Consider the following 22,047-nt stretch of genomic DNA (forward strand, 5'->3'; position numbering starts at 1 on the left):
TCTGGAGTTCAGTTTGGATTGTTCCTTCATTGTGTTTCCTACTATCTGGAAGAACGTACAAATGATTATGACACTTGGAACAGTTCCGGCAGCATTTGAACAGCAGGAATCCATCACCTTTCGCATTTATTCTTTCACCCTATCATTTACTTATTTTTTTGGTATTAGCACAAAGGTGAAAAGTCCTGATAGCAAATTCTGAGAAATGCACAGCCAATCTCACCTCTGGTAGCAATTTGTACTTTTTACGCATCCACAGGACTACAGTAAAAGAAACATCAAGTTTTAAATATTGTCTAAAATAGCCTTTTTTCGTAGTTGCAAATGAATTAAAGTAAGATTTACAAAAGAAAGAACATATAAAATATTAAAGATAAATACTTTAAAATCTTCTACACTTCATTCATGTCATATTTTTCATATTTTCTATCTGCAATGGTTGCATGTAAACAGGAATAAGTATGTTTGCTCTGTTAGCAGCCTCATCAGCATAAGATACCAGGTCAGCAGCCAAACTGGCTGTCCTGCTTCAGATCTGATTCTCACCGATGTCTTTTCAAAGCACTATTAAACACCCAGTTAGAGTATCTTTGAACAGATGCCCCAGAAAGCTTAATTCTCTCACTCACCTTTCATTTGTATGCCTGCATCTTGAGATAACTACTTTAAACCTAAAGCAGGCAATGCTACTTTTTTTTTCCCCCCCAAAAGTCATAGTATAGCAGTCTTGCAGTACTTAAAGGGAGCTACAGAAAAGGTGGGGCCAGAAAAGTTGTGGCTGCCCCCTCCCTGGAAGTGTTCAAGGTCAGGTTGGATAGGGCTTTGAGCAACGTGGTCTAGTGGAAGGTGTCCCTGCCCATGGGGTGGTCCCTTCCAACCCACACCCTCCTATGATTCTATATGATTCTTAGTCTTATTCTTTTAAGTAAAAAATAATTATAATATTTTTTTATTTATCTAGGATGCATTTGCTGACATACTGCTATAAATGTGCATGACAAGCCTTTCTATTAAACCAGTATTTTATAGGCATTTCTTTTAAATCATGAAATAACTGTCAAAAGCAGTAAAAAAACCCAAACCACAAAACACATCCTGTCAGCAACAGCCTAAAGAACCTCAGTTTTAATAGAGAGAACATCAAAAAGAATCAGAGATATAAAATTATTTCAAACAAATGCTGTTTGCATTTCGCCTTTGTTATATTAGAGTAAGTTAATCTTTTAAACTGATGTGAGTGTTAAAACCACAGTAGTTTGCTAAAACACTAAGTAAACTAAGTATAGGTGTAAAATTTATTTTACCAGTTTACCAACAACGTAAGGGTACCTCACTGCTGTGGGCTTATACATGAAAAAATAACTGCCAGGTAGATTTACAGATTAATTAATAAGTATGTGGGTAATACCACCTTGGCATATCCTAACTTTTCATGGTGGAGTACCCTGTGCGTGAAAAAAAGATGGGTTTGTTTTTCAAAGACAATTACAGTGAATCTTAATTTCTACCTTCTTAAATAGCATTCTTCTGAGCCCACTGACAGCCCAGTTCTCCAGCTGTTACAGGAATAGGCTCACTAAAAGAAGAAAAGGACTGAGAACTGGACCAGAGAGTTAAAAGTTCTTACCCCACTTGAATTGTAATCACTTGTGCCTTGAGCAGGCCACGAGTATCCACCAAGATTCAGTAATTAAATACATACAATCTTAGTGCATTCTCCTTGCATGTGGGTGAGTGCGTGTGTGTACAAACAAGCCTTGATCATTGTAAGAATTCAGGAAAATAACAACATTAACATCCAGCTCCAAATTCTAACCAATCATGAAAAAACTGCAATTAACTTTTTTATTTTCTTGAATAGTCCATGTGATATTTAGGCCTCTTATTAAGCAACACACCTTAAAAATCCTTCATCACTTGCCGAAAATGCATCCCTGCCAGGTCCAACGAAACAAGACCTATCAGGACCACAGGTTCTGAGGAGCCTGGTGCGTGTTCTCACAGATGGTGTTATACCTTTCCATGAAGCAGGAGGTATGTTTAATTTAAGACAAATCTAAAAATATTTTTGTCAGTCACACAAATTACACATCCTAGAACCAGGAGACATTTAAAAAAAACCTAATTTCTTTCACAGAGTGAGGACCTCAGATCTCATACCTGTTCAGATCCACAAAATTAATGTCATAAATAACTCATAGGAGATATGACATTACTGCTCTTTCCAAAGGGTTTTACAAGACCTATAAGAGCAACTGTATTTTAACACTGGAATATCAACTGTTGTTATAATAGGTTTTAACTCACTTAAGTTATTTTCCTCACTGGACACCTGCCATGCTGAAATTACATTTATTTCACTGTTTTTATTAAACTTTGGATAAACAAAAATGTATAATTTATTTCCATAATGAGATCTTAGCCACTTTTTAAAAGGACTCTGATTCAAAACAAACATTTAACTTGTCTTCTTGAGCAATTTCATTCGCTTTTTTACCCTGCTGTGCTGGAAACATGCTCTGTGCTTGCTCTCAATCAGGTATCCCAACAGTTTTTCAGGTAGCACAGCATAATACAAATATTATAGTTACAGATTAGCTTTTCCCTGCTGCCATTCACTTCATGATTTAGATCCCTTGTCATTTGTGAATCAAAATGTTTATGCACTCAATTATAACACTTCCAAGTGAGAATAAAGGGTATTCCATTACTCCCAAGAGGACTGTGTAAACATTTGTGTAAAGTGCTGCGATACACTAAATTCCCTCAGTTTCCTACTTCTCCATGTCTCACTGCAGCAGAACATCTCACAGTGATCTAACACTTATAAAAGGGTTATGCATGCACACTAGATCAGAGCTCTGTAATTCAGAGAGTGGCTTTGTCCAAGATAAAAAAAAATTGCTGAAAAGAGTCCCTGGAATTTTTGGCATCCACAACCATCAACACCTCACAATGCCTCCTTTTGCTTAGCCAGTGAGCCTTGGTCAAATGCCACACAGAAAATATCCTGCTACTAGCTCTGCCCAAAGATGCACATTTCACCTGGGTGAAGGATCAAGAAAAACAGCAAAACACGCTGCGGAGTAAAACCAGTACAAACAATGTGAGTACTACGAGTACAGGGCTGAACTTTATCTTAAGTACGGCAAAGAAGAGGTTATTACCATTATAAACACACATGCACGTGTGCTGGGAAAGGAAATTAGATGTTTGCACCACAGCGGCCAGAACGTGAGCCATAATATCAGCTTATCTATATTATTTTGCCCCAAAGACACAGCCTACCATGCTGAGGAGAGCGTGTTCAGTAGATTAGCCCTACCTACTGTCGTCAGCTCCTGCTGACATTGCCAACACCACGAGCCTCAGGTGTCTAAAAAGTGCTGCGTCTGCTCCTGGTCCAATGCATATTCTTGGGTGATGGAACAAGGGCACATTCTAGATTTTCATCAGCTAAAAGAGAGTAATTAATCTCAATTCTCTTCTTCTCCCTGAAAAATAGAACTTCTATAGCTTGAGGAAAACGAAGAGCTACCAGTTCTTCTGTGGCAAATTAATCTTAAATGGGGAACCTTCCAAAGAAAATCAATAGCTTGTAACAAGATTCTGTATTGTGTTTGAGCCCTGAAACTCAAACTAGAATCAAAGGGTGCTTTCAGCACTGCAAGTTTGCTCTTGTTGGGCTTTATTTTTAATACAGTGTCATCATTTGAAAAAGTGAGATTTTTCACATATGAGCAATTTTAGTTCTGTGTGGCTTCACCTTCGTGGAAGACTCTAGTAATATTTTATACAGACTGTAAGATTAGAGGTATTTCAGGCAACTTTAAAGAAATTATTCTCAAAAGAAGGAGTTTAATAGGGAATTATATTTTTTATCCTGCATGTAATATTCTATATCTAAAACATATTTATTCATTTGTACCTTTCTAAATTAGTCCGTTCCATATGACAAACTTTGAAAATGATGTCTCTTTACATGGTCAATCTTTTTTTAAGAAAAAAGAAAAACCTAATGAATTTAACCATGGTGCTATGGAAACAGCTTTAAAATTAATTTGGGTGCAGGAAGGAAGGATACAACTCTAACACAGAGAAAGTGACAGATTTCAGAAGAAAAAAAGGCTGTCTTCATTCAGCACTGGGATCTTTGAGAAATGGTAAAGCATAGCAAGGCAAGGAGATCTTTTCAAGCTATAGTGAAGCAAGATTTCTCAAGCACATTCTCCAAAACGGTTCATTACCAAACTGAGATGTGATAAAGAGGGGCGGAGTGGGGCAGACACATACAGACTTGCAAGAATGGGAAACTTGAAATGAAAGCCGCTTGAAAGCACTGGTAAAGAATGCCAAAGTTCTTAGACAAGTGCTCTTATTGTAAAGACAGCGCAATACAGGGTGGAGAAATCATTTATAGATCAGCAAAAGAAATAACTGTTCTAATTCCTAATCTGTTCAATTCTGTTAACTCATTCCCACAAATCCCTATTGACTGCCTGCAGTCTGGGTGTGAGTCTTGCACGCTGAATTGTGTCTTTTTCTGACATCGAGAGAGGTCTCCAACAGAGCCGGGACACTATTATGTGCTGAGGCCCATATCTCACTGCAGTATAATGTGTGATGCAAGGCTAGAACTGCACTGCACAGTAGGCTCCTTGCAGTGAGCCTGGGACAAATATCCTGTATGTGGTCATATATACTTCAGGATTTTTATTTCCATAAGTCCCATCAGTAAAAATGAGAGTTTGACACTGGCTCAGGGCTTCCACAGGTGGAAAGAGAATTTGGTCCTTACTTTTACCCAGTCCTGCACTAGACATTTTGGTTTGTTAGATAAATTAAGTTAATCTAATTCATTGTTATTCTGGGACTTTGTACAGAAGGAATGCTAGTCTAAAACAGATTTCATCATTTATTTCTTTGATAATTCACAAGTTAGTTCGGTGCCAAAGTAAATAGTTGTACATAAAAAGAAAAATATGTTACTAAGCCTAAAAATTTCAGTGACTGCACAGTCCCTAGAACCATGATGTTATCAAAGTTCAGTAGTACCACAAAGTGATGACTAATGAGCCTATAACCTTTATGTGCTGTAAATACTCCCATTAATTCCTTACAAGACCTTTAGAAAACATACTGCATTCGTCCTGCCTCCTAGATGTCAGAATTTAGTAGATGACTTCATTGGCTACTTTGACATTTTTACTTTTTCATTCCAGTTTGGTTGGTTTGCTTGCCTTAAAAATTGCCAACTGTGTGAATTGTAAAAAGGTCAACCAACAATCCAAACAGGACAAAAGTAACTGAAATTAACACATTATAGCAGTAATTTTGACCCTTACCTTATTTTTTTAGTCTGTGAACCGTTAGCTGTAAATAGCAAAGCTATGTGCCAAAGACCTTCCAGTCTTACTAATGCAAATATTCTCTTTCAGAATTTCCACTGCCCCTTTTTACATCAATGTCCAAACACTAAAAGAGCATCGCTAAGGGATTGGGGGGTGGTGGGAGGACAATGCTTCGTGGATTTTTATATTAGGAAAGCTCACAAGATACGATTCTGAGTAATGTATTTATAAGAAAAATAGATTTTGCTGTCAGGGCAGAGTGTAGGAAATAGAACTGTCTGAACACTCCCAGAGATTGGATGCCATCGCTTATTTCTCAGCTTATCATAGACTGAGATAAGGATGGTGTAGATTACACATAAATTGGGATGCTGTTATATTTCAGATCATTATTAGTACACATGTTGGTGGACATATGTATTCAGATGGCAAAGCAAGGCTTTGTAACTTGATTGTGCACTGCAGATCGTACAGGGAGGTCATTCTTGCAGAGAAATCCTTGCAATTGTATTTCACTACTGAAGCACCAGACACTGCATTCATCCAAAAGACAAAGTCACTGATGCAGGCACTAAACCCCATTTCAGTGTTTTTTGGGGTGTTGTGTTTTGGGTTTTTTCCTGATTATAAACATGGAAAGCACACTATGATGACATTTCTCTACTGGCAGTATTAGTCTGGCCATTTGTACAGTTAAAAAAACTACCAGAAGTCATAGATCAAATTAATACTGATCTTGGATGTAAGCCCACAAATTTCAGTGGACTATCTTTAGATTTATGCCAGCACATGGAAGACACAGCTGATTTTTAAATACAAACATCAGGCTGCTGCAATTCTGAAGATGCCAGAACAATGACTTTACTTTTCTAATTGACATCTGAAAACTAAGATAGACATCTTTAGGCTAAATAAAGCTAACTAGCCTTTGAAATTCTTAGAAGTACTTAACTGCCTCACAAGTCCATTAAAGTTGTTCATCTTCTTAAAACAAATGAGGCTACAAATTGCAGTATAAATGATAACAGTGTCCAGTGATCCCAGACAAATCAAACACCATTGTCCTGGGTAAGGCGTTTACATATGCAGGGAGAGAGATGAACTGTGCCTTCATAATTTAAAAACTCCAGCAAATCATAAAACTAAAAAGCAGAAGGAAAGCTGTAGGAGCTAAGGAAAACCTGGTTAACGATAATACAGTAAGTGCCTAACTGTAGGAGCTTTTGTAACCAAGTTTGTAAAGTCTGGGGCCAATGAATATTAGTACTTTGAATTCTGCGAGTGCTGGTTTAAACAGTTCCAAACCTGTATCCCATATGTTTCTGCAAATATTTCAGCCCCTGACTCCTCTGTGTTTGGCTTGAGGCTGAAAAGTACAGATTACTTGATGCCCATGGCAAGTGCTGTTGCAACAGGGAAACCATGTCAACCCCTGCAGTGCAATTCGTAACTTGATGTGGGTAAATTCACTTACTGGCAATTTAGAAGAAAACATGCTGGTGCTGTGCCAGTTGGAGCCAGATGGTGACTGAAATTATTAAAATCGTGCATGCTGCAAACCTCTGAAAAATTACACTGTTACAAAATATCCTAATCATAGATGGGATCCTAATACAAACCAATTGGTGTATAGAGAGTATTTGCAAACAGTGTATGGTATGATTTGCTACTGTTTAATTGTAATCTTTCCCTTCCCTGTTTTCTAGGTTCAACTAATCCACTATAACCACGAGCTGTACACAAATGTCACAGAAGCTGCAAAGAGTCCTAATGGGTTGGTGGTAGTTTCCATATTTATGAAAGTACGTATTCAGTATTATCAATCCCTAATATATAGACAATGGATTACTTTTCCCATGAGCTGTAAATGTAGGAATTAGACTCCTCACTACACTATAGCAATGCCTAGAGGTTCTGATCTGGAATTCAGAGACAGCATCATCCTAGGAACTGAACACAATCTCTACTCTGAAGCATTTACAATATAACGTAAGGAAAATGAAAAAGGGATGGGGGGGAAGGGGGAACAATCCTTATATCATAAACATCAGTCATAACACTTTAATTAGTAACTAAAGTTACTAATTTTGCAGATTTGGTATTTCCTTCATGAGATGTTATTCATTCAATTAAAAGTAAATCTCTACTAGTAGTTTAAGGTCCTGGGAGAGATGGCATATTTGCTCTATTGGAGACATGCTGATGTTTCAAAGTCAGGAAAATAAGTTTTCCTCACAACATTATTTAAAACATTTTAAACTATCAAAACTGAAAGAACGTTAAAAATGTAACTCAATATCTTTCATTTCACAGAGCTAGAAAGACACGTGAATATTTTGTTGTATTTTAGTCTCCATCCTGTTGTGTTCAAGATGCATGGTTAGGTCTATAAATTACAGCAATCTAGCACTGAACTCAAGACTTAATAGTTTACTCAAATTTCCCTAATTACATTGGAGAAGCCTTTTCTCTCATTTTATATGAAGAATGCATTTCCCCCAAAATATTGCTCATATTCTGCCATTACATATCTCTGTTTCATCAGTCTAAAAATGCATATATTTCTGAATAAGTGCTTCATGCTGAAAAAAATAGCTTTCCCTCATCAGACCTTATGCATTGGATATCTATTAATTTCGTTTAGTATTCTCTAATCCCGTTTCATAAGGTAAAGTTCCTGACAAAGCATTAACCTCAGAATTAAAATATGCATTTCACAGAGCGCATAGAATAATTAGATATGAAAATTGCCCTTTTATACAGGTCTAATATTTAAGATATTTAGGTTACCTTTTTTCATCCAAAATCTATCATATTACGATTCAATGATCTGACTTGAATTTGCACAAAATGATAAAATTGAAGCAAGCCTTCCAAATGCCCAGCACGCCAATTTTGTCTAAATAATGCATCACTCATGTACTTGCTGAGTTGCACACCTCTTGTACTGCCTCACCGTATTTTTCTCTAGGTCTCTCTCACCAGCATGAAAAGATGTTTTCTATTTTAAATGTTCAAAGTTAGAAAAACTTTTAAGTGGAGACATAACTATCTCAATTTCCACAAAATAAAACCTGAAGTGAATTTTCCTGAAGGCTACCTGACAAACACAGCTGGATTACAGTTTGTTCAATAGCCCGTTTATTTTCCTAAATCTTAACTAAAATTTTTGTGAAGTTTTCAATTTTCAAAATAAATTGATTTCATTCTGGAGAAGTGCCAGATGCAGCATCCAGTGCCTAATAGAAAAACTACATCACAGAATAATTGAGAGGTAAGTAGGATATTAGAAGGCTAGCTAAAAAGTTATTAAAATGTCTCCAGAAAAAATATGACACTAATTTTGTTGCTAACCAATAAGAATTCTGCCATTTGCAGTGCAATAAAATATCTCATTAAATTATCATTGATAATCAACAATGGTGTTGATGAAGTACATGCATTCCCCCTCTCCCCCCAAAAGCACCCAAGAAAAAACAAAACCACAACAACAATACCTCTAAGCCCTCTACCTTTTTTCCTCTAAATGCTCTAAATGTTAATGTAGACTGAATATTTATGTGTATGTATACATATTTATCAGTGCATTTAGTGAAATTTAGGCGTTTCATACCTGTATGTAAAACAAAGGAAAGACAGATTTTATTTGCAATCCGAATAGTCTGCTGCAAGGAAATTATTCTCAATAAATAGCAAAATAATAGAATACTATATGAAAATCCTACCTAATTATATTAACCACCTGCAAATCCCATCAGAGCTGTTGGAGAAGAAACCCGTAGTCACACTTGTATTCAGGCGTTAATTTCTATTCATCCTTTTCTCCCACCCCCCTTTTTTTTTTTGATTTATTTTTAGATAATATCTTTCAAACAAGTTTTTTTAGAAAAATATCCAAGTCATTATTTCCTCTTCCCACAACAGTGAAAAAAAGGCAGAAACAATTTGGAGGAGTGGCAGGAGAAAGAGGATGAGCGTGTGTGCATTTCCAGCCACGTTTCCAGAAAGGGAACGTTTGTGAGAAGATTTTGACATTGTACATTTTCTCTCCTGTAGGTATCTGAATCATCAAATCCATTTCTAAATCGTATGCTTAACAGAGACACCATAACGAGAATAACGTATAAAAGTAAGTTTCTTTTAATTTACTATGGCTAACAGCTGTATGCTTTTAGTATCAAATAACATATTTAGCAATCCACTGAAACAAGAGACACTTCATTACGGGCAGAATTTATAAAGTTTGCATTGCCAGCAACTCTGCATGATAAACTTGGGAACCTGAAAAATCTAGTAAGATCATCAGTTCTTCAAATGAATTTTGAACTTCAAAGTCTATTTTATGTTTAAACAAGCAATAAATTAATGAAATTGTACTTAACAAATACATGTACTGTATTCACACAGAATACTCAGGAGAAACTGCCTACTGTTAGGAATAAAAGTACCATGCGGAGCAGCCTGGATTATATCAAATCAAGTTATGTCAAGATGCTGCATCATTAACTGTGGATTTAGTATTCAATTAATGCTTTCTTTTTGTACAGAAAAGTTATGGTATTTCCATTCAACTACTGCTGCATTTAATGGCTATATTAAGAGGTCATTAACATAGCATGTATATTTGTTGTATTCACATTTGGAAAGCCTTTAACTGACAATGCTCAATAATTCCATGTTAGTATATTGAACTTATGGAAAACTGGAGCTTAAATGTCAGTGAAAATTAGGCTAGTTTAGAGAAAGTCATGAAAAATACATACATCTCAATGGAACAAGTTAAATCTATTCTCCTATAAACCTTATTCCCTTTGTCAGATATTCACTTGAATTCCAAGCAGCCATGAAGTTAATAAGTTAAACGATACCAGAATTTAGCTTTCAGAAAGTCCACAGCAAACTGGAGAAGTGAGATTACTGTAAAACTCAGCCTTTATTTGTTATTCTGTAAACAATGAGTTAACATTTTTCATAAACTTCATTAATTTTCCTTTTGTTTATGAAAGCAGGGAATGAGTTGCTCATGATAACTGGAATGAGAGTGGTTGTCAGGACTCTAGGATTTGGTGAACAATTCTACTAGGGTTTGCCTCAGTTTACCTCTCTGTAAATGAAATATATTGTACTATATACTCTATGACAACATAATGTTACTTGGAAAACTTTATATCTGAAACTCCAGAGATCTCAAGTGTCCATTTAACTTCAACAAAAGTCACTGAACTTCAGGTTTATGATTATGGTTTGGAGAGATTTCTATACATGTCCCTAAAGTAGAGAGTCTGATTTCTTTCCAGGGACTCCATCTTTTCCTCCTCCCTGCAATGCCAGGATTGTAAAATGAAAAAGTGTACATTTGAGACCAACATAAAGTGAAAGCATAGCATTTTACCTACTAATTCCTGAACAAGAAAGCATTCAAAACATTTTGAGTCTTGTCATACAATACAGAACTTGAACAACGGAGCCAATCCAACCCCGTTCTGAAGTAAATAGTTCCTTGTCCTCTCCTATAAACACACCTTTCTTTCCACTGATGTTCCTCTAATTTTACCTTACAGTTAACAAATTTTGTTACATCTTTGATCCAAATAAGAGGCCTCTATTATGATAAAACTCTTTTCTCCATGATACCTATAAAAAGAAAGGTAACAAAATGGTTCCACCCAGACCATCTTTTCCAGATTGTTCTGTCAATATGAAACATTGTCTTCTCTGCATGGAAGAAGCAGGAGATAGCCCAGTTTTTAAACTGCCTGTCTTGATTCCTTACAAAAACACAGCAACACTGTTCTGTAAGAGCTTCCTGCCTACCAGTGCTGCTGCAGCATCCTGGAGACTGGAAATTATCATTAAGGCTGTATGTGCTTTTTCAGGCTCTGAACAAATTACATATTCCTGGCTTCTGTCTGGGGACCAGCCAGCAGATCTCTGACTGTAGCACTGAGGAAGCTGCTTTTCCCCACATACACACACAGACCAGTCAGGTCTCACACACTGAATAAGAGAAGACTGCTGCCTCGCTCTTCCCATCACAGCAGCCGTACCTCAGCCTTTTTCTGTACTCCTTGGCCCCACATCCTACAGTGGCTAGCCAGCAGAGCAAAGATTGGACAACCTGTGGTGGCTGGGAGCAGAGAGGCCATGATTAGGGATATACAGCTCCATAGGGCAGGAGGGCACCGGCAGCACCTTGCCCTTGTTGCATGAGTGAGCATGCAACTGTCACCCACACCAGCAGGCAAGCGTACCGTCCCAATGCCAAATATTTCATTTGCACACTGCACTTCTAAGCGGGCAGTCCTCCTCTCTGGAGTTGACAGCATCCTACAACCTTTCTTTGGTCGTTTTGCCTCTTTAGAAGGAAAATGCAATTCCAATCATACCTAATTTGGGTTTACTAAATGAAATTTCACATGAAGATGAACACATAGCGTAGGCTGCAAAATCAATGATTAACGGAACTGTTTCAATTTTTAACCACTTACCACTAACAAGTTTATCTCTTAAAATGAAATCCTTTGTAGATACAATGCACGTAATATTCTGCAGGGCATTAGGTTACTTACTGTAGTAACAAGTATTGACTGGGAATTTTTTAGTGTAAATTGGGAACGTGAAAGTGTTATTGAAAGTAATTTTGCAGTTGTCTTGCGTGATGGATTATAGCATCATTGCTGAAAACTAATTTTACCTCTTACATTGCAAGGATTTCTGTTCTGCCTTTAGCAGCTGGAGGTTTTTAGCTTGTGCTTTAGGGGTCCACTCCTGAAGTCAATACTCAGCAGGCTGCTGACAAAATGACCAGTCCCAGTGTGCTCAAAGGGAGCGTGGAGTGAATGAGAAGTGGAGCATAGGTTCAGAGTCAGGAGAGCTACTAACATAACTAAAGTACTTTTTTTAAAGAACAACAACAAAATTAAGAGCTATCTATGCTGATGCATGAAATTTCCATGGGCGAAATGCATTAAAAGAGGAATTTCTACTCTTAGATATTAATGGCTACAGCAAAGTAAAGTGGACCCCAAGGAATTTCTAACCAGATTTTTTAATGCTTATTTTATTCTGTTATCATAGCCCAAAGAATCTACTGTGAACTAGTTGAAACAAGTGTTCTTTCAACCAGGCCTTAGTCAGAAGCTATGTGAATATCCCTAAAGAAAAGCTGTTTTAATATTCCTCTTTAAGTATGACATTTGAGGGGATAAGTTAGCTTTCTTTCAGAACAGTTGGGCTGCATTAGCTTCCACCCAGTGTTTGCTTAACATTGGAAAGAAGTAACATTTTAGATTCCCAAAATTCCATATGAAAATTTAGTTCTGTCATTCTCCACCAAAATACTGCCACATGTTCAGCTAAGCAGAAGAGCTGTAAAATTCTGAATTTCCTCAAATTCAGTCTTTAGCTATTTTATAGATAACATACAAGTGAATAAACTATTCTGATCTTAAGAGGTTGTCCTGAAAATGCTTAAGATTCAGATTTATGGAAATAAGAGCCTATTAATTTCTCAAGTTCATGTTTCAGTGCCTTCTCGGAAGGACTGAGCTCTTGCAGCTCCTGTCACAAGTGGAAGCTCAGCAGTCTCAAACCAGGCCCCAAGGGACTAACCTCAGGTATTCAAAATGAGTCTCTGTCAGCCTGGGTCTAAGTGACTTGTGAAGGCTGGTAAATGGAGAAACCCTGTATCAGGATTAAAAAGCGGAGGCTCCTTACATGCCTTATCCTGTAAATCTAATCTAGTTAGAGCTGTACCTTCCCTTTTTGGATTATCACATGAACTTCAAAATCAAATGGACCTTCCTTCATTCAGTAAATAATATATTCCCTATAAACACTATTGTTTTAAAGAGAGCATGCATCAGATTTGCTGTGAAAGCAGACCCCATGCACCTATTACAAATGTAGGGGTAAAAAGAGGATTTCCATCATTTGCTAAGAAAATTGTCAGTCAAGGCCTTTATGTAAATGAATATGAAATCTAATGATATCTGATTTGTATAGAGCAGAGTTCATGAGTTCAGCAATCACCCTAAGGCACAAGCAGATCAAGATAAACAAGATGTGGGCTGTAGATAGGAATGATGCTGAGAATATAGTTAAGGCTGAAGGGCTTTATTAAAGGAAGTTTATTACTAGCAAGAGCTCACACATGGTGACTTTGACCATTTTGAACCACATACTTCCAGTAAATATAAGACAAGACATTAAAGTGGTACAGTCTACTATTAGTGCAAATTCAGTTCCAGAATGGGAAATCTTTATCAAGATGTGGGGAAAACAGCAGAACTGTTCATAGGAAAAATGTTGTTAAACCAAACGCTTATTCTGTAGTTTTCCTCAGGCCATTCTCACGGAGTCATACAACTTCCCCTGGGAATATAACCCATATGCAGGCATGAGTAAATGCTGATTTTACTTGGCCAAACTCTTTTATTTCATTATTTCATTCACCCCATCGTCCCTTTTTTCCTGAAGTGATATTTTCTTCCAGTTTCCCATTAATCACAACTGATGGATTTTGATCCTTACCATAATTCACTGTCTCTCCTTAAACATATTCCAAGTGAAGACAGAGGCAACGAACCAGGTTTGGAGCCACTTCACTTCTGTGTGCTGGTGGGGGAGATGGTCACACATTTGGTAGGTCCTCAGTATGCAAACAGGGTGACCTAAGAAGTTGATCCAAAACTCGCTAAGGCTACGGAGCGCATCTCTCCTGATCTTGAGAGTACTGGCATTTATCAGGCTTGCCTGAATGAGTAGGAGGACCATGCCCCACACTGCTCCATGCCATATTCCACCCCCGGAGCGTTATTATGTTCTGAGGATGACTAAATGCTGTAAATCCACAGATAAAAGTTAGAAGCCCATATTAAAATAATGAATTACATCTCTATTAAAGCAATGTGAGGCAATTCCAAAACCCCCATGATTACCTGCACTAATGCCAGCAGTAAATCTGTTTCTCTATCTTCCATTTGATAAGTAGTCCTATTGTTAATAATTTGTGCACTGTTCTGAATACAAATAAATCAACTAGAATGTGGCGCACACAAGATATATATATATCATCAATATCCCTCATCAGTATTAATCTTTAGTTTGCTTTCCAACTCTAGTAAACGTTTCAGGGTAAATTCTACCTTGTTTAAATCATTTTAGCCCAACCAAAGTCAATATGGATGTGAGAAAGCAGATTTGGTCCTTTGAGTTTGAAACTATCTATTCTGACTGACTCTGTGCCATTTGGAGCTAACACACCACTCTCCATGGTTCATAAATAACGAACAGGATGTTCATGTGGGAAAGGGAAAAATGTGTGATGACTCATTGAAAACAGGCACTGGCTTGAAAAAATGCATTCATTCTCTTCCTATGTAATTCTAGCAAAATTACCGCTGCACTGCAAATAATGTTTTTAATGAATAGGACACAGGTGTATTCAGTCATCTCTAGCTGTTAAAATTTGACAGCGTTTTGATTCTAATACTATAGCAACGGGTTTGCACTTCTCTTCGGAAAATTCTAGGGTTAGAAAGACTCCGTATCCCAGGCCATGGGCCAGTGAAGGCTGAGCATGTTAAAAAAGGTAACAGTCAGCCTCCTAACAAGACACTAATAGTACTTTCCCCTCTACTTGAGGATCCAGCTACATAGCATGGCAATTACCCTGGCTCAAAGTGCAAGAACGTGGCAGAAGGCTGTATTGCTGACCAACTTGAAAGGACATGCCAAGATTCTATTTTGTAAAATAATAAACACATTTAAAATATGAAATAACTGTAAGGCACTAGTCAGTGTGTATAAATCTTACACTTCACCTTAACACTTCAAATGATGCTATAGCCACTAAATTACTACTGCAGAAGCCTGTAGCATGTTGACTGCACTATGTCAAAATAAGAAAAAGATCACATTGTCTTTGCATGTGTTCTTTGATTTTCTGTTGCCCAAGACAGTAGTCTGCAGTCCTTATTTTCTCCCATGAGGTAGTATGAAACAAGCACTTGGCTCATCTGAGTTTTATTCTTCACCTATAATATGCTCCATTTACAATAATAAAATTTAATTACTCTTTTCTTTTTTAGTCTGTATACACTTCCTTGATCATTCATATTTCTTTTCTTTATTCCATTTACAATCTTTTCCTGATGGCCAAGGAACTATTTATCAGCTTTAAAAAAAACCCCAAAACAAAACATAAAACCAAGAACTGTTTAAACTTACAGTGAATGGTACATGAAAAACAGAGAATCCAACAAAAATGCTTAAATTATTGACATTGTCTTAAGAGATGCACTTTCAACATTTTTCTTTAGTCTGAGCAGTATCTTCTATTTTATGTGTACTATCTTTCTTGCCTTCCATTAAAACCAATGCCAGTTTGTCTTGTGTATTGAAAGCGGAAACATGCCTTGCCCAAATTTTAGCACTCAGTCTGGAAATGAACCTTGTTGAACACACTACATGCAAGTGAAAGCATGCAAAGAGATTTCACATTATGGCTTGTAACCAGCCCAGCTTTCTCCAAGATACACTACAGCAGTAGCATATAAGAAGTGTGTGTATCCCTGAGTATTTCCTATTAAAGAACTCCTACCACCTAAGATTTGGCAGGAAAATCCAAGCTCCAGTTTTGACAGCACTGCCAAAAATATTGTAGGGCCAGAATTACACAAGGGAAAGGGCACATGTAGTATAGAAAAGGCTGAGGAACTTTGATGAATTTTGAAAGATATAACCATATCTCATTATATCTTAGTACATGTCCACAGATTGAATTCTGTTGCAGAGGAATACCTCATTAATTCCCAGGGAGACTTACAATAAAAGCAAGGGAACCTAGTAAGCTGCTTTCCAGTGTACTTTTCCACCCCAATTTTAGCATTCGAAATGAGCTTGCACTGCATCCCCCCCCACTGTGCACATGAAAGGCCAGCAGGCTTCACTGAGCAGCTTTATTACCATGCATTAACCTTAACTTCCTCCTGGGGTAGAAGGGCAATTAAGTTTTACACTCTTGGCCATCCCAAGGCTTTGTTGAGCAAAAATTGTTAATCACTCCAAAATATGGTAAATTGACATTCTCCAAAGACTGCCCCATCTAAATCAATAACTACAACTTCAAGAAGCTTTTAACTCCAGTTCTTAAATGTGATTCATAGATTCACAGTGAATGCTTGTGCTAAACTCACAGAAGGTGTGCATGGGCATCTAAGAGTAGAACTCAACCCAAGCAGGATTAGTGAATTCACATGGCTTGTTCTTGTCCCAACTGCTGGAGCATTCAGAAATGTATGTTCATTGCACTTCGTATTTCGGTAAAACTCTTCATGATGTTCAGGAACAAGGATTGTACCTAAAAAGAGTGGGACTTTTTTTGGTGAAGCTATTGTTTTATCTCAGTTACTTTTCTTCTTTATTTTCCAGATGATGCATACTTACTACAGGGGCTTAATATCGAGGAACTTTATCCAGAGACATCTAGTTTCATTACATATGATGGGTCAATGACAATTCCACCCTGCTATGAAACAGCAAGCTGGATAATAATGAACAAACCTGTCTACATAACAAGGATGCAGGTAAAAATAATTTTAAAATTACTCAACCTAGCATAGGTACAAAAGAATATATTAAACATATATATTTGTAGCTTTACATACAAAATTATATTCAACCTTTTGCTATAGGGATCTCTGCCTGTGATTTATACAGTTTGCAAAAGCATTGAAGTTTTTTACCAAAATAAAAATATTAGCTATTTAGAGCTAAGTATCTATACACACACACTTTGAGGTGGGCCCTACTTTCAGTGAGGGTTTGAACCAAATGGTTTCCAGCAGTCTCTTCCAAACTAAATTATTCTGTGACTCTGTGAATAGATATATGGGGATTCTAAAACAAATTTAGCAGTGTTGCACAAAAGTAGCTGAGGTTATTAAGTATAACAGAGGCCATTCTTAGGTCAGAGAGAAACAAAAAAATTGTGAGTAACACTTGTGGCCATTTAAATACATGTCAATAACACATTAATGGGACAGAGATTCAATATATGGGACGTTCTTGAAAAAGAATCAGCTAGTGCTTTCTGGTACGGAATAAGAGATGACAGGATAGACATTGCAGATATCTTCAGAAAAATCCAATTGACAAATTGAAGTCCCTACTAGAAAGAAGCAGGATAAATTATGCAAAAAGACAATTAATTTAATTGTCAAAATTATGCTGCTGAGGAAACACACCAGCGGAAAAGTCACGAAGACTACATTTCTGTATGGCTCGCTCACAATCCAAGGCCTAACATCAGGAACCAACAACTTTAACATCAGCTGCAGTCTTGTCCAGAGCTTCCATTAGCGAGTTGCCTATGGAGCTCTGAGCTGAACTAAAACCTCCCTCTTCTCTTGCATACTAGAATCCCGAAGGAATACTTGAACCACCATCTGCCTGTCCCAAGCATGCAGCAGAAGCAATCTGGCCTGAGAAGTGAAACAAGGAACGATAGAACAAGCCTAAATATTACTTTGGGATTTAAAATCATATTAACATTGTAAATAAGATGGCTTTTAAAAGCCTGAGACATGTTTTATCTTTGTGATATTCCTTCTGTCCAATTTTGTCTAGATGCAGAGAAAGCACTTTGTGCCTTTTCTAAATGGGTAATCTGGGAGAATGACACAGCTGAGCACAGGCAAACATGCTGTACATTCTGAACTTTTCAAGCAGAGGACCTGAACATTTTCCTACAAGCAACATTTTTAGTTACATTAATGTACAAAACAAGGATTAGAGTATTTCTAGAGTCTATACTAGTACCTGTGGGCTATAATCTCATGATACTCGCACCTTGTCATGCTTTACTGGTTAGTTACATCCTCCATTATTACTGCTGCAAATTGATTTCATGGAATACTTACTAATTACATTGTGTACTCAGACTGATAAAGTAATGCACGGCTCAAGTTTTCCCTGGAAGCTGTTAAAGATTTTCAGTATGTAAAACCCAGCTACTGGATTTCCCCAGTTAAGCATTAAATGCCACAACCAAACCTCTTAAAATTGTACACTGACATGAAAAATATTTTCTTTTTCTATTTTTTTAAACCAAAGTATTTTGAGGGTTTCTGATTTACAAATTGCAGGGTTTTTTGGAGTGGTTTTTTCCTCTCTCCAGTTTCCTATACAAAGTTTGAAAGGTTTTGGTTGACTTGAACCAATTAACAGGCTTTTAGCACAGTTGCACAGACATAAGAACCATTGCTGTCGATTGTAGTTTGCATCCAACCACTGCTGGGCACACTGCAATTCCTAGAAGATTCAGTAATTCCCTCTCTGCCACTCCATAAAGCCATCTCACAAGAAGGCCAGAGGCTACCATAAGAACACTAGAGACACAGCACAGACAGTATCAAGACTGATCTGCCAATGGAGAGAGGATTTCACTTTTTAACATCGTTAATTTCATGACTTCAGCAGCATGACTGTCAGTTATCCTTTCCATCCTGACTGGCTGTACCCGGTACTTGAGTATCATCATCCAAAACTGTGTCTTCTCAGCTGGAAGCTACAAAATAATAGCTACAAAACTTCGGAAATTAGCTCTTGTCATTCATCAAGTTCATTTTCTCTGCACCAACTGCTGTCACCCAGTACTGTGGATTCCATTTGTTTCCCAATCAGCCAAGGACACACCTCATACCATTTTCATTTACTGCACACAAAACTAGTTAATGTTCATTTAAAATGGGGCTCAGAAACAGAGGACCACAGAAAGAACAGTTTTACCTCAAGTTAACTCTTTCAACCCACCTCTGCATACAAATCACTGAAATCCTGCTTAACTTTCATTTATTTAATAGTCTATTTAATAGCATTGTATATTTTTTACCCACAGGAAAGACAACAGGAAAGTACTAAAAATGCTTGTTTTGTATTTTGTATAGATGCATTCTTTACGACTGCTAAGCCAGAATCAGCCATCACAGATATTTCTGAGCATGAGCGACAATTTCAGACCAGTCCAGCCTCTCAACAATCGATGTATCCGAACTAATATCAACTTTAGTTTACAGGGAAAAGATTGTCCAAACAATAGAGCACAGAAACTACAGTATAGAGGTACGTTCTACCTCCAGAATAATCCTTTCTATGCTTACACTGAACTCTTTTCTTAGAGAAATTCAAGTGCATAGTAAAGAGTACAAATGAAAACAGATGAAACTCCAGATCTGGGGGACTAATGGTATGAGTCAAACATTACATATTTGAGACGGGTGAGGAAACTTGGCCAGAAACATGCAGGAAAAGCATGACAAAAACATGTCTGGGACATGTAATATATTTTTAAAAGCAACTAGGACAGGCCTTCAGTTTTCTAGCCTCATTTTAAAGTCTTCTCTTGCCTCAAAAAGCGCATTTTGCTCTGTTTTATGCACCTTGGAAAGAAAAAGGGGAATGAGCTAGTCTCGATGACAGCCGATCTCAAACGAATAAATTTCACTCTGGAGGTGCACCACCATAACAAATCCTCAGATTAGAAAGTGCTGTATTACGCCGTGGATATTAAACAAGTGAACCAACCCAGTCACCTGCTGGTAGAGTCTTACGCTGCCATGGCTGGGGGCTCACAACAAAGCTGTAATGTGTCTTACATATCTTTTAGCCTATGCACGCAGTTATATTACCTGCAATAATGGTGTAGAAGTGCCTTCTTACCAGTAATATTATGGTTATGAAAAAGTACTACAGAAGGATGGAAAAGAAAGCACACTTTCTGCAACAAGACTGATGACTGAGTTGCAATACTTCAAGGGAACAGTCATTCAAATTTAATTCTTTTCCAGAAGGAGGAGGAAACTGAACCTCCTGGCTTTTTCAAGACATTTTGTTTAAGTGCTATAACAGTGTTAAATCCAGCCAGTTTCATATTTGGAGTTTATTAAAGCATAATTGTTTTTGTTTTGTTTCTCTTTCCTTTCAGTAAATGAATGGCTCCTCAAGTAAGTAAGACAGAGCAGGCAGAACCCATAACCTCAGTGGAATGCTACTACTGTGAATTGACATAATCTAGAATGCACCCAACCTCACTCTCTTTGGGTTCGCGACAGCCCGTGCAAACGTGCTGTAGGAAAAGAGCTGCCATGTTGGAAACTCAACTAAAAATTCATTCATATGATCAGTGGTAATTAAAAAAAAAGTAAAAAGACAGTATTACAGTAAATGTGACTACAATTTTGATACAGTTTTCCTGAACTAATTTAGCTTCACAAAGAAAGACTTTTCAGCCTTTGTACATATGAAATTCTTCCTCTTTCCCCCCCCCCTCAAATTAAAACAAAAAAAAAAAAAAGAAAGAAAGAAAAAAGGTGGCTCGGTACAGCATCAAAGTGGAGTTGTGTTCTGTGTGCCAAGTAATCCTTGGAAAGCTCTCATTATTTCACTATCATTAATGGATACTGACAAGACAGAATGAGAAGACTGTAGAGGAAACTTATTTCTAGGTTATGATCTTTCTGTTCATTTAATTAAAAAAGGGACAGACTTTGAGAGATAAGTATTGTAAATATATCACTGCAGAATATAAAGGAAATTGAAATATTTCCCTCTCTGTCACATATCTGTAGTAGGATTTGCCAAAATCAGAATTGATCCATTTTCTGTTTCTTGTTTTACAACAGGTCATACGTTGTGTTGGTTACTATTAACAACTCAATAAATGTGTTTAACAAATTAATTTAGTAAACTTGCTTTGATTTACTTTTTTTTTTCTTTTCTGAAATAATAAGCCTCTACTGTTTGTGGCTGCATTATTTGTGTTTTGTTTTTTTCTTTTTCATTTTTTTACTTCATTTATTTTTTTGCAGCCAATTTAAGTGAGTTAATGGCAATTGGGAATGCACTTAAAGCTAGTATAACTTTAACTCCACTTTATGGTCCATCATTAATAGGAGCTGGGCTCAGAAGCAGAAAGCAGTTGAAACATATCTCAGTTTAAAATTGCCATTTTCCCTGCTGAATCCATTATTGGGACAAACAAATTTAATCCTGTAAATTGGTGATGGAAAGGGATATCTTTTCTTTACAGATAAAGCAGGAGCTGACCAAGTAAAAGCGAATGCCTTTTTTCTTGTTTATAATGGTCATTCACTGTGTTTGGTTACTGTCAAGAAATCAATAAATGTGTTTAACAAGTTCACACAGCTCATGTTTGACCTTCTTGCACAAGGGTATAATTTTTTTTATTTTTTATTTATCTGGAGAGGGGGCAAACCACGTGCTATTCGTTCCTGACACACACTTTGTAACCTGTAACTTGAAGTTCACAGAAACTAAGATGAAGCTAGAAAGTACCATGCCTGACCAATGAATTGTTTATACCAAGTGGAAAAATAGGCACTACAGGAAGTGCAAGGGACCTGAACCACTGTAAAGAAGTTATAAATTTTGCAGGCAAACTAGCTTTAACATGACACGTTATTTCATCTTTGGCGAAAGAGAACAGTGCAGGTGGCATCAGACAGGAAACTCTTCAGTCCATGTTGCAGCCAGCAGTTTGGAAAGATTGCAATTTGTGTGACTTCATCTGTGACATAAGAGGGAAAGTTGTCAGGGAAGTGAAAACACGCACAAGCTGGCATTCAGGGGACTCTCAAAGTAGGTATGTGGATGTAGATGGAGACCTGTAAGGAAC

The 22,047-nt window shown here is 37.2% G+C and overlaps 1 protein-coding gene across 5 annotated transcripts in view; it reads left to right on the top strand.

Moving 5' to 3' along the window:
• The window catches only part of CA10 (carbonic anhydrase 10), a 207,097-nt gene extending 185,545 nt beyond the window's left edge, over positions 1-21,552 (top strand). For all 5 annotated transcript variants that reach the window (XM_074847569.1, XM_074847572.1, XM_074847573.1 and 2 more), the window contains 5 exons: positions 7,058-7,153; positions 9,408-9,480; positions 16,785-16,939; positions 19,301-19,475; positions 20,338-21,552. In XM_074847569.1, the coding sequence (XP_074703670.1) occupies positions 7,058-7,153; positions 9,408-9,480; positions 16,785-16,939; positions 19,301-19,475; positions 20,338-20,360 (522 nt within the window). In that variant the 3' untranslated portion in view covers positions 20,361-21,552. The remainder of the gene's footprint in view (positions 1-7,057; positions 7,154-9,407; positions 9,481-16,784; positions 16,940-19,300; positions 19,476-20,337) is intronic.
• Positions 21,553-22,047: the final 495 nt, after the last annotated feature.

The sequence above is a fragment of the Strix aluco genome, chromosome 21 (assembly GCF_031877795.1).
Source record: "Strix aluco isolate bStrAlu1 chromosome 21, bStrAlu1.hap1, whole genome shotgun sequence".
Classification (NCBI taxonomy): domain Eukaryota; kingdom Metazoa; phylum Chordata; class Aves; order Strigiformes; family Strigidae; genus Strix; species Strix aluco.